General features: G+C 38.8%; 1 protein-coding gene across 4 annotated transcripts in view; it reads right to left on the bottom strand.

Moving 5' to 3' along the window:
- KALRN (kalirin RhoGEF kinase) overlaps positions 1–12,651 on the bottom strand; it is a gene marked incomplete at its 5' end in the record, with an annotated part of 580,305 nt that overhangs the window by 174,010 nt on the left and 393,644 nt on the right. For all 4 annotated transcript variants that reach the window (XM_083356478.1, XM_083356477.1, XM_083356479.1 and 1 more), the window contains 4 exons: positions 870–1,036; positions 3,856–4,051; positions 7,020–7,194; positions 11,942–12,111. In XM_083356478.1, coding sequence (XP_083212604.1) covers positions 870–1,036; positions 3,856–4,051; positions 7,020–7,194; positions 11,942–12,111 — 708 coding nt within the window. The remainder of the gene's footprint in view (positions 1–869; positions 1,037–3,855; positions 4,052–7,019; positions 7,195–11,941; positions 12,112–12,651) is intronic.

The raw sequence follows: 12,651 nt of genomic DNA, 5'->3' as shown, positions 1-12,651 counted from the left end.
TTCCTGCTTCAACATAAAATATTCATCCCATAAGACATTTTTTTTAAATGAATAGAATTATTGTCCCACGGGTCAATAATAATGCATGAATCAAGCCTTAGATATTTTTACATCAGTGTTGCTTTGCTTTATGCTTCATGCAAATCAAATATACTTTTTCTGTTCCATAAAAAACATTATGATTTCTTCCTGCTTCTTGCACAGACTTTTATCAGTAGTGAAATGTTCCAGACTTGTTTTTTTGAATACAAGTAGTATTAATGTTTACATGATCACTCCCCCACAAATACACCTCCTCAAGCATTTTTCTCAATTCTTGGACCAAATCAATGGCTTTGGTCAAAGCAAAAAGAGAACATGTCCTACTAGATCCTAAAATGAATGAAAATGATGTTAGTTTGGGGACCTTTTTTCACTGTGTTTGTTTTGAATATGTATCGCTTTATTCAATATTCAGTTCTCATACAATATGAGATAAAAAGCATGTCTATAGTTGGATTTTTTTAAAAATGAAACATTGAGAAAATAGAGCAGGGCTGGGCAACTAATTTTCCAAAGGGGCCACAGCACCACCTACCCCCCCCCACCCCCCCCGCTGTTGTGGGCTGGACAGGGACAGTCAGAATGAGAGTTAACACTGGCGTTACTGCATGAGAGAACTTTCTCTAAATGAGGTGGAAGCAATCAGTGACCTTCAGAGCCCTCTCCTTTCTCTCTCTCAGTCACGTGAGTGGTTCACGTGAGCTACCTGTACTGTTACAGATGTGAATTTTAAGAGGCTACCAGAATTTGAATGGTAGGGACAGGGCGTTTTAACAGCCAGCATGATCACATAAGCAAAGAAGCAGAACAATGCCGAAAACCCTGACCTGCTTAACCTCTGCCTGCAGGTGACGAAGCTGAAGGCACTGCTCGAGCCGTTTGTGCGTCTGATCAGCATTCAGCTCCAATTCGTGCTGTTTCTCATGAAGAAATTCCAGCAGCTCTTGCACTTGGATTGCTAGATCGATGTCCTTTTCACAGATCAATTCGATGCCTGGAATAGAATAAATGTCCTCATATGGAGAAACAGGCAAGATGCTCATTGCTCCCTTCTTGTTGGGAGGGAAGGAGAGCCTGGCAAAGTGATATGACCTATAAAGATATCAGACTTTGGATGAAGGTAAATTACTTTAGATTGAACCCATAGAGTTGATAGTGGATTGGAAAACATATTCTTAGCTGCTCTTAATCTACATTTCCTGTGATTTTGTTGAAGTTACTAGCTGCATGGGATATATGTTCATAAACAAATACTATTCTTCCCATTTCATTCTTTCTTGGACATAGCTATTTGAAATAACCATTTGCAACAGGAAAGAATGGTGTATTAAATCAAAGCAAGAAAGTATTCCTTCATATCTCTATTAAAAATAGATATAAAGAACACAAACTAGATCTTGGCTCGTTGTAACTATTAGTTCTCCGGAGTTAAGATGATATCATTCTTTCATAATGGAAAGAAAAAAAAGTAAACAAAGGTAAAGGACTTTGTTTTAGCAAATGGAAAGACAAGGCAATGTGCTAAGTATGGGAGCATCATAGTTAATCATACGCTTTTCTTCTATGCAGTTTGTTCATTGTGAAGCACTGCATTCTCAGCAAGTTGTTTTAATAATTAGATTTGAATTGTGCCATTAAAATGTTCAAGAAATGTTCTTTGTCTCTACTTACTACTTCACTTATTCATCTTAAAATGTACCAGACGTACCTCAGTACTTCAGCACTTCAATTCTACTTATGGGAATAATGAGGTTAAATAAGAAAAGATAAAGAAATGCATACCCATACAGCTATACCGAGTGATTCACGCCTAAGCTGAATTACGGCTATTAGAAAATGCAATATTATACATTGCTGCTATCCCGAATCAGTAATCTTTTCAGATTTGTTTGAGCATCCCAAAGCAGACACTTCGTCACTTAAAGTCATCGACTTCTTCAGAGATGAAGGGAATGTTTGTGTTAGGTAATTTACTAAACGTATAAGCACATATTGTTTGTAGGCACTGTTTGCAATCCAATCCATTTGAAAAGAAGTATCCTTGTTTAGTGACCAGTTGTTCAGTGACTGTTTAGACCAAAAACAATACTTAATAAATTATAGTTAAGACTGGGCAACATAAGTACGGCTATCACTGTGTCTGTGGTCACGAGATCTGGATTTGCAACCTTCCCTGTTGGCTTCCCACAAACAAGTCAAGGGGGAAGCTGGCAGGAAGTCGGAAGTTGCAGTCATGTGAAGTCCTCACTTAACAACCTGCACAGTCCTTGCTTAGTGATGGCAACTGGGATTCCTGGGACTGTCATCACTAAGTGCTGTGTTCAATTGTGATTGCATTACTTAATTACAGTTTCTGGGCCCTATTAAGTCAGAATAAATGGGGACTACCAGTATTGCTATCATAACATTGAATGATTTAATTTTCTTAGTATTCATTAAAAAAAACAGGGGGAAATTCCTATGAGCATTAAGAAGAATTTTGGAAATCTGATCAGTATTGAATCTAGAGGTGACAAGCAGTTTAAACTAAGCATATGTGCAGATAATTAGGTAAGAAGCAAGATGATTACCATGACACAGAGGACAGATGATTGACAGATGAGATTGCACTGATAAAACTGATCCCTTTGGTTTTCTGATCAATATTATTTTTTCTCAAAATTCACTATTGACATGAATTTGGTGTAAATCACAATTACATTTCTCCTTGTGAGATACATCTGCATGAAGTACCTTCTTTTCATTCTTCCCTATCATGATTTTTTTTTCTTTTTCCCTTCCCATGCCTTCAAAAACCAAGACACTCTATGCTGAAAAATGTGGACAAGGATTATTACTGGAAGACTGAAAATTACAAAGGCAGTAAAATTGATTAAGTGGGCAGGGTTCTTTCTCCTGGGCAGAAGAGAAGGGAAAAACATGAACGGATGGAAAATTTCTGCTTGAAAAGGATGGTAATTTTCTTGAGCTCAGAGCTAGAATTTAGTTCTTCAGCTAAAGGTTGAAGGTTTTTTACTGCAATAAAAAAGAAGGTATGCGCTGTATGAGAGAATGCAGAAAACCAAAGCTAGTAGATGCTTTAGTTCTAGTTCTCTCACAGACAAAAGCAAACAGCCTGGTATGAGATTTGGCCATTGCTGAAACAAGAAAGAGATGGAAACTATTCTTCCCTTAACCAAAGGAGAGTTGCTTACAGTCCTTTACATACATAGAAAAAGATACATTTAAACACCGATTGCATATTTGATCAAGGAGTTGTTGCAGTTCATTTGCAATGGCTTCTTTGGTTTCATACAACAAATCAGATTTGTCCAGCTTGCTAGGAAGAAGACTGACAATAGATTCAATGGTCATGTGATAAAAGAAATTTTAACAGTGATATAAAGAACAAAACTTAAACACATGTGATGTAAAAAGACCTACAGCCCAAGATACTTAATGTTTGAAAAAGAAATACTTACCAGCTGTGTAAGTGATTGCAAACTATGACTGCAAGCGCATCGAAGATCTGCAGTGAAGTGTATATTAAATGCTGGAAAAGTCCTGAAGACACACAGCATCATATACAGGCTAACTATAATAAATGTTTGTAGCATATCTCACATTTATAAAAAAAAATCTGTCTCTCCAAAGGGGAGGATAGATTACTAGGCATTAAACATGAAATTCAAGATCCATTCTGCCTTATTAGGAAATGAAGGAATTGTTTTGTTTGGGCACAAAGAACAAACTGCTTTCACTTTTATGTGTTTTTCTTTTCCATTACAGCTGTTTATAAGATCATATATCCAGGATTTTGTCTCTTCCACTTACCTGAAGCTTGCACTTCCATGATGTACTGGTGCAAATCTTGCCCTTGCTGAATGACCTCAAAGGTCATATTGTTCATAGCCATCTTCCTCTCTGTATGCCGCTGCAGCCGTTGTTCAGCCAAAGTGAGATCCTCGGTGTTGAAATCATTCATTTGGCGTAGTAAATCCTCATTCCAGGCATCTAATTCAGCGGTCACCTTCAAAGTAAAAAAAAAAGAAAAAAGAAGCAATGCAGAAGAAGCATGCAAAAATCATTAAAATTAAGGCTACCAGGGGGAAAATACATAAAATAGAATATGTAACCACAGAAGAGAATAAACCTAATTACATTATTCCAGAAATTTTAAAATTGCCATCGCATAAGCTACAGTGAAATTGAGAAGCGCTTTAATTATGTGCTGTTTATAAAGAGGTTCATTACTGTAAAAACTTAGAAAATCATTTTAGACTGAAAATTATGAATGCTTAAAAGGAAATCTTCAAATTAGAGATCGTTAGACATGCCCAAATTAGAACAAATTAACTACCCATGAGATTGCTTAAGCTTCCTTAAGCTTATTGTTTGTTTGTTTTTCAAAAGCATTTGATTTAAACAAAACGAAAAAAAGCTGCCTTTTCAAGCATTCCAGTGCTTTTGAAATTATTTCTTTAAAAGATTTTTACCCGTTTTAAATCTAAAAATCCCTACAGGGCTTAGATCATTATAAAAAATCCCACATATAATCAGTTATGCAATAAGAATAACAGTGTCACAGAAGGAACAAAACCAGCAATAGCTATCTCAGGCCTACAAATGACATGGGGTGAATCAACGCTTGAGAGGTTAATCTGTCTACTAAGCCATTGTTACTGTACTTGACCAAAGTTTGTTGAACAGCTGTAGTTTAACAGGTTCATATTATCTAGAACCGCAAACCATAGAGGTAATCCTCGACTTACAGCCACAATTGAGCCCAAAATTTCTGTTACTGAGTGAGATATGTGTTTAGTGAATTTTTCCCCTTTTTACGACCATGCTTGCCACAATTGTTAAGTGAATCCCTGCAGTTAGGTTAGTAACCTTGTTGTTAAATTAATTCCCCATCGACTTTGCTTATCAGAAGGTTACAAAAGCTGATCACATGACCCCAGGACACTGCAACCATTCTTAATTATGAGCCAGTTCCCAAGCCTCTGAATTTTGATCACATGACCATGGGGATGTTGCAATGGTTGTAAGTGTGAAAAACGGTCATAAGTCACTTTTATCAGTGCCACTGTAACTTTGAAACGTCACTAAACAAATGATTGTAAGTCAAGGACTCCCTGTGCTTTACAAAGCACAATAGCTAAATTCACAGCAACTCAATCTTGCATCTCTCTACTTAAAAGTTAAATTCAACAGAATTCAATATTTTTCTACCTGATATAGAAGATCAACTATCATACTTCATGCCAGAATGCTTATTCATATTAATTTGGCCTCAATAAATACTTTGTAGAAGAAAATTGGAGGGTAACAGCCCTTTTCCACTGTAGTTCCCTAGCAGCTGGTATTCAGAACACGATGTCTTTGATTCTGGAGTTGGGTACGTTCTCAGTAGCAGACCTAGTGCTACAGAGTGATTAATTTGGAGCTAATGACCTAATGGTGATAGAAGGGCTTCCTTTAATGGTTATGTGAATTTTTGGAATCGTGAAGCTTTCCTCAAACATTATTCTATCAGTATTCCAAGCTTTCTAGCTACCACATGTTCCAGCAAAATACAAAATTAAGCAAAACATATTTCCTTTGGAATAAACCTCAATCTATCAGTCATCTTCCCCACTATGAAAGATCACTGAAGAGAAGACCTGGGCTATGGAGCTCTAAACGTCTGCCCAAATTCTAACCCTAACCATATTGCAGTGAGTTGAAAACTCACCCATTTTGTATGCAGATTACTGTATGCATTCATATTTTATTTGGAGCTAACAGAATTTGCCTAGTTAATATTTGCTATCCAGCATTCTGGAAACTCATATGAATCACCATTCTGCAATCATCTATCCTTACTGATACAAATCGTGCCATTATTTCTGCCAGAAAAAGATCCTATGCCTCTACTTTCTATAGAGGCATATTCCATTAATATTCCATTAAGCGTGCTGTAGAATATAGGGATTTTTGTTTAATTATTAGATAGAAAGAAAGACATCTGAAAATATTACCCATCTATTGAGCCCTAAGAACTCATTTTATCAAATAAGACCTGTTCTCATTCCACAGGAGTGTCTTCCATTTTGGAATGGCCAATAGAAAAAAAATTTGGAACTCTGATTTTATATATGGTGATGGCAGCAAGATTGCTCTATGCCAGGGGTGTCAAACTCAATTTCATTGAGGGCTGCATCAGCATTGCGGTTGCCCTCAAGGGGCCGGGTGGGTATGGCCAGGGTGGGCGTGGCCTACTGGGTGGGCATGGCTAGAGTGTGTATGGCCTACTGGGTGGGTGTGGCCAGCTCTACATCATTCGCATCAAGGGTGCCTATGGGAGCCTGGGCAGGAGTGGGACAGATCTGAGAGTCTCTGGCAGAAGGAGGGTCTCTGGGCCAGGGCCAAGGCAGTGGGGGCCGTTCCCTCACTGTTTCCAGGATGGCTTCACGGGCCGCATGAAACCACTTCACGGGCCGATCCGGCCCCTGGGCCTTGTGTTTGACATGTCTGCTCTATGCACAGAAGTGGAAGGATGGCTCAATTCCCACCATGGATGAATGGTTTCAAAAGCTGATGGAATTAGCAGAGATGGCCAAATTGACTGTGCTGATAAAAGAAAAGAACATAAGTACTTTTGTTTCTATGTGGAAACCGCTCCTGGGCTTTGTGCTTGAGGTGGAAAAAAAATGATATTGTGATTTTTTTTACCCATTAGACCGATTTGCCGATGCAGAAATGGCTAGCGCATACTACTATAGAAAGGTAAAAAAAAGTTGAGATTTGATTTTAACGTCTGAATTTACTGCAACAGAGTCAGAAGTCAATGCCTTTTGTCTCTCCCGCCCTCCCTTCCTTCATACCTTTTTTGTTTTTCCTTTTTTCTCCTGTTGTCCCCTACTATTTGCTTTTGTATTTTCACATTTTATGTTATAAATGAAAAAAAAAACTAAATTTAAAAAAAAGTGAAATATGGCCAATACAATTCTTACCTCAATAGTGTACTGTTCAAAAATCCGGAGCTGAAGGAAAATATCCAGCTTAATTTTCCTTTCGTGGAAGAGCTCCTCCATCTGTACCTGAGCTTCATCCAGCTGTTGGAGGACAGACTCAATGTGGCTGATGGAACTATTGTGTGGTGTTTTATTGTTAGAGACCGCCGAATCTCTGTGGCAAAGTCAAAACAAACGGTTAGGAACCCAACATTGATAAAGACACTGAGAAAAGACAAAAAAAAATTCTATTTTATAAATTGCTGAAAATCTGAATGGGCCTTCACCTTTTTCATCAGCCTAATATCTGAACTTCCTCAATATTATATACTGAGCTGAATATCCTATATCTCTTCACATCTCAAGGCATTTTTGTCCTTTTCTGCACTAATTAAGAATTGCAAAGAAAAAGAAGAAAAAGATAACGAATGGCATACCAATCCCTTCAGGAGCTCTGTCTCCTTTTCATTTTATTTCACGACATCCCGGTTTCCTACCAATATTGGGTCTACTTGAAAATCCTCGGCAGCGAGACTTTTAGTAGCGCAATACTGGAAGAAGGAAGAACTGCCGACTATAGAAGAGTGGACTTTAAAAGTTTCTAACTTGGCGGAAATGGCGAAGATCTCGGCGTATTTGAAAGACCAATTGCAACAGAGATACATTGTGGAGTGAAGGAGATGGACTGATTATATTCAGAATAAATATGGGACTAAAAAGTTTCACTTAGCATTTGAATAAGTAGCGGATTTATATGATGTATAACTAGCTTGTAGTTATTTTACTAAGAGTTAAAGTGCGATAGAATTTAATATTTTATTGTTGTTTGCATATTTTAGTTTATGTTTGTTTGTATTTTTATACCCTGTATTTAGCTCTGGGAAGTCGGGGAGGGGGGAGGGTAGGGTAGGGTTGGGGAGGGTTGGGGAGAGGGGAGGGGGAGGGGGGGTTGTATTCAAAACTGTATTGTAAAACCTTTCAATAAAAAAAGAAAATCCTTTCCTTTAAGCAAAATACTTACGCTGTGCGAAACAGTAATAGAATACATGCAAAAAAAATTATGCAACATATATTCCTGTTAACTATATGTTATTTGGGCAAGGTGGGATTTCTTGATCCATGGTTAAGCAATGTTTTTTTTTATTTAAAGCCAGTAAAAATAATCAATTTACGCAAGCTTTTAAGATTTATTCATTAGTGAAAATTTTGCAAAAAAAATATGGGTGAAAACTGGAGAAACCCTAAATGTTACCTTCAGTGAGGCATCCATTTGAGTCTGCATCCCTTTCCTGCCCCAGATTACTTTTTTTTCCTCTGTAAACTTAGTAAGTTCAACACTCCCATGTCTTAAGCACTAATGTTTATGTACAGTAAAAATGACCTTAAAGGAGGAGAGAAAGAGATGCTGGCTAGGATCAGGCGAGAGGGGAGCCCCCAATAGCTTAACAATCAGAGGAAGAAATTTAGGAAGGACCCATCCTAACTTATGAGGCAGTGAAAAATGATGGTGGGAGATTTGTACCTACAGACTTTCAAGATTCTTTTAATCTAGCCTTATAATAAAGTACTACAATCTCATCTAGTCATGTGTCCTGTCTGCTTTACCTGGAAGGGCTGACATTAGCTGCCCTCCACCTTCCTCTCACCTGTTTGTCTGGGTACCAATTTCTGTACTTTTGAGCCGTCTTGACCCCTGGCAACTGCCTGGACAAGTCCCTGAGTTTTTGAGGCAAGATTTTGGAAGTAGTTTGTCACCGCCTTCTTCCTAGGACTGATAGAGAGGGACTGGTCCAAAGTCACCTAGCTGACTTTACACCAGAGGCCCCCAACCCTTTGGGTACCAGGGATCGGTTCCATGGAGAGAGTTTTTTCCACGGACTGGAGGGGGCCTGGTTACATGTGCTGCCGGCATTCCATGAATGGGGCTTCGCTTCTTTGTGTGGCCCAGTTGCTGGCATGCTGCGGCCCAGTGCCGGTCCACAGACTGGGGGTTGTGGATCCCTGCTTTACATGAGAACCAGTTTACTGTTTTGGAAGGAATATGGCTTACTCTGCTTTATTTGATATGGGGTACCTCAGTCAGTGCTAACATATCTGCAAAAAATCAGATGTATACTAGGGATGTATGAAACTATAAGTAAAATCATTACCAAGGGATTAGGGATTTTCTCCCCATTTATTCAGATCTATCAAGGAGCACTCCACACGTTCCTTGTAAATGATAACATTACCATGTTAGTCAGAGGATAACAGGCTGCACCAGAAATGCCTACATTTAAAACTGTTGTCTTAAATTACAATAAGAGGCTACTCAAATAATAATAATGTTCTTAAATTCTAAGCTTCATGAGATCCTTGACCTATAGAAACAAAAACAAAAACAATAACACTTTGAATTTTAATAAAAGCTGTCATTTGCCCTTTTCCTATAACCTAATATTTGGGAGAGAGAGAGAATTTGAGCAAAATATTGCACAAGAGGCAGTAAGTGATCTTATCAATTTCTGGTGCTGGTCTATCCACTAATTACTTCAGATCCAGCCATCCTGAAATATGGAATATGCTGTTCTTGAGGAAGCACAGTTCAGAACAAAAAGACACCCAATCTGTGACTGAGGACCAAAGTGATGAACAAGGATTTTATTATCTACTCATCCCATTATGTGGGAGATTTAGATTCTTTGACAGGAATAAAGAATAAAGACTAGGAAAAAGCAATCACAAATATGTGTGGGGAAAAAAGGCAAAGCAAGTTTTTACTATACTTTAGGAGGAAAAAGTTATTCCAACACATTAAAATGCTATTAAAATTTATAGCAGTCATTCCAAGTAGCAGTTATCTTCACGTTATCTGGGCATCATGGGTGATGGGTAATCTCTCAACAGATTTCAAGCCTTTGATCCTTGAGAATAACCCCCAAATTTTGGAATTTATCTAGGAGTATAATAAAGATAATGGTATTATTTAACACAGTTGAAATAGGGTGACCTGAATGCATCAGATGTCTCTTCCTCTGCAAGCAATGTATTTGGTCTTAAATAATATGGTAGGAGCTCGTGAGAAACAAGTGAACTGCTAGCTACACAGCTCCAATCTCATCTTACTTTGACATAACATCAAGCCTTAGGATACAACGAGTTATGGTATGTTCAGATTTATTAATTAAAAAATGGACAAGCGTAACTTTGATTATATGATGCTTATGCTCTAATTTCCAAAGTTCTCTCAAAGCAATTAATATACACCTCTGCTCTAGAAGCCTGTTGAGTGTGAAAGAGATACAGGTCTGTCTGATCCAGGAAAAAAAGAAAGAAAGAAAAAAGAGGATTGCCTCACTTTCCTCTGGCTCAAGTACTCCTTCCCCTGCTTTGCCAACTATCAGCATGTACCCTTTGGCAGTTTACACCTGAATGTACAATGTGCTAATAAAAAACAAAAACATGACCGTCATGTAACCATAGCAAATCAAATCAAACCAAATCGGGCTGGGGTGGGGGGGAAGAGATTCAGATCAGGAGTATGATGTGGAGGGTTTAACCCTTTGCTATGTTCTGCTTTCTCACGGAGAACTGCCAGTATTGTGGGAGAGAAATCAGAGTTTTGTTCAACTTTTCCACAGCACAATAATTCTACCCCTATATATTCTACTTCACTTCTCACACACCTAAAAACACAATGGGACTGAAATGTAATAAATGTTTAAAGCTGAAAGATCTGTATACAAACATTTTTTTAAAAAAACCCCAAACCAAACCCAGAATTTTCTTTATAAAAGCGAATATGATTCATCTGAACAGATTCTTCTACCCAACTGACAAAAAGGGTGATCACCTTTTTGAAAAAGAAACAAATTGTTTCCAGAGCATTTCTAATTAAATGCTATTAAGCCTAGCTGAACAAAGCCTCTACTGGTAGTCCTTGACTTACGATCATTTGTTTAGCATCCCTTCAAAATTCACGGGGAAAAAGGTGACCTGCATTGGTCCCCACACTTACAACTGTTACAGCATCGCCTCAGTCATGTGCTCAAAATTTGGGTACTTAACAAAAAAGCATGCATTTACAGTAGCTGTTGCATACTGGGGTTGCTGTGATTGCCATTTGCAACTTTCCCAGATGGCTTCCATCAAGCAAAGCCAATGTGATTCACTGAACAACTGTGGCAAAAAAAGTTGTAAAATCAGGCACAACTCACTTAATCACCTTGCTTAGCAACATAAACTCTGTTATGGTCATAAGCCAAGGACTACCTGTGCAGAGAGTCACAAGCCTTGCGATATCATTATGTGAATTAGGCTGTAGGTGTTTGAGGAAACCTATATATTCCATGCAGTCACTTTTAAGGCACACGCTGTAAATTGCACTTGCACAAACCCAGTACAATTGGAAACCGTAGGTATCGGTTGAAAGCTTTGCTTTATTGTGCCACAGGGATCTTGCTAAACTGAAAGCTCTTACAGGTGGAAAAAAATAGTAATGATACATTAAAGGCATATGTTTTATTTAGTGGATTCCAGACACTGCTTAGCAGGAATAAGTATTTAAACCACAAGGCCTCCATTTATAACAATTTAATAATGTTCCCCAAATATCCACTTTTTTCAGGCAGTACCATTTAATCATAGTCAATTTAGTACACCTGCAGCTCCCCTCATCCATTACATGCAGTGGTCCAGATGAACTGAGATTATTTATTATGCATCTCTACAAATTATTCCTTATAGCTTCAGTGAAAGGATGCATTTAAAAATTACTTCTGGGCCCCTTCTGCCAGGCGGATCTAGGCAGCTTCCCAGCAATAATAAAACAGGTGAGCTATGCCAAAATAAATAGCAATACGGTTCTAAAATATAGTTAAGTGAGAAGCACTAATTTCCATGTGGAATTCTAAGGTGTGTTCCGTTGTGCCCAAGGAGCTCACCTGAGCTGTTGGATTAGATCTTCCCCTTCTTTGATGACATTGAGAGTGGCATCCAGAGTAGCTGTTTGCTGCTGCTGGAACTGCTTTATGAGTTCCTGAACGGCATCTACGGAGTCAGCACAGACGTCTTCCAAGAGCTCCTTCTGCAGGTCTTCCATCCATGTCCACAGCTAGGAAAGAGAGGAAGAAAAAAAAAGCAAAAGATATCAGAAGAGGCAAAGGAAAGGTGGTGGTGGGGAGAACAGTGGGCAGGAAAAGGTGGAGGTATTGATCTTAACTATTTCACATCAACTCAGAGAGTATCCATCAGGCTCTCACAAAGCACAGCATTATCTGACACTAAAGCAGGACTTTTCAACCAGTGGTATGGGTACCACCTGTGGGACATTGGCACCTGGCAGGTGGTACGCAACCATCCTAGAAAAGTGGTAGCGGGAGAGGGGAATAAGCTGAACCACTGGCAGCACCACACAAGCCTGAGCAAGAGATGGCTGGAGCTGCAGGGCTGTCAGGGCTCAGCAGAAGGGCCAGGATCAGCGCCAGGCTCCAGCTGGAGCTCGGTGCTGATCCTGATGCTTCTGCTGAGCCCAGAAGAAGTGCTGATCAGCTGCAATGTTGCAGCATCTCCAGGGTCTTGTGATTTACATTCAGATGCTTGGCAACTGATTCATATTTATGACTGTCACAGTGTCCCAGGGTCATGTGAAGTG

Source organism: Vipera ursinii (assembly GCF_947247035.1).
Source record: "Vipera ursinii genome assembly, chromosome: 1".
NCBI classification, from domain to species: Eukaryota; Metazoa; Chordata; class Lepidosauria; order Squamata; family Viperidae; genus Vipera; species Vipera ursinii.
Note: the sequence above shows the minus strand (reverse complement) of the source record. Positions and strands in the feature narration are given on the sequence as shown.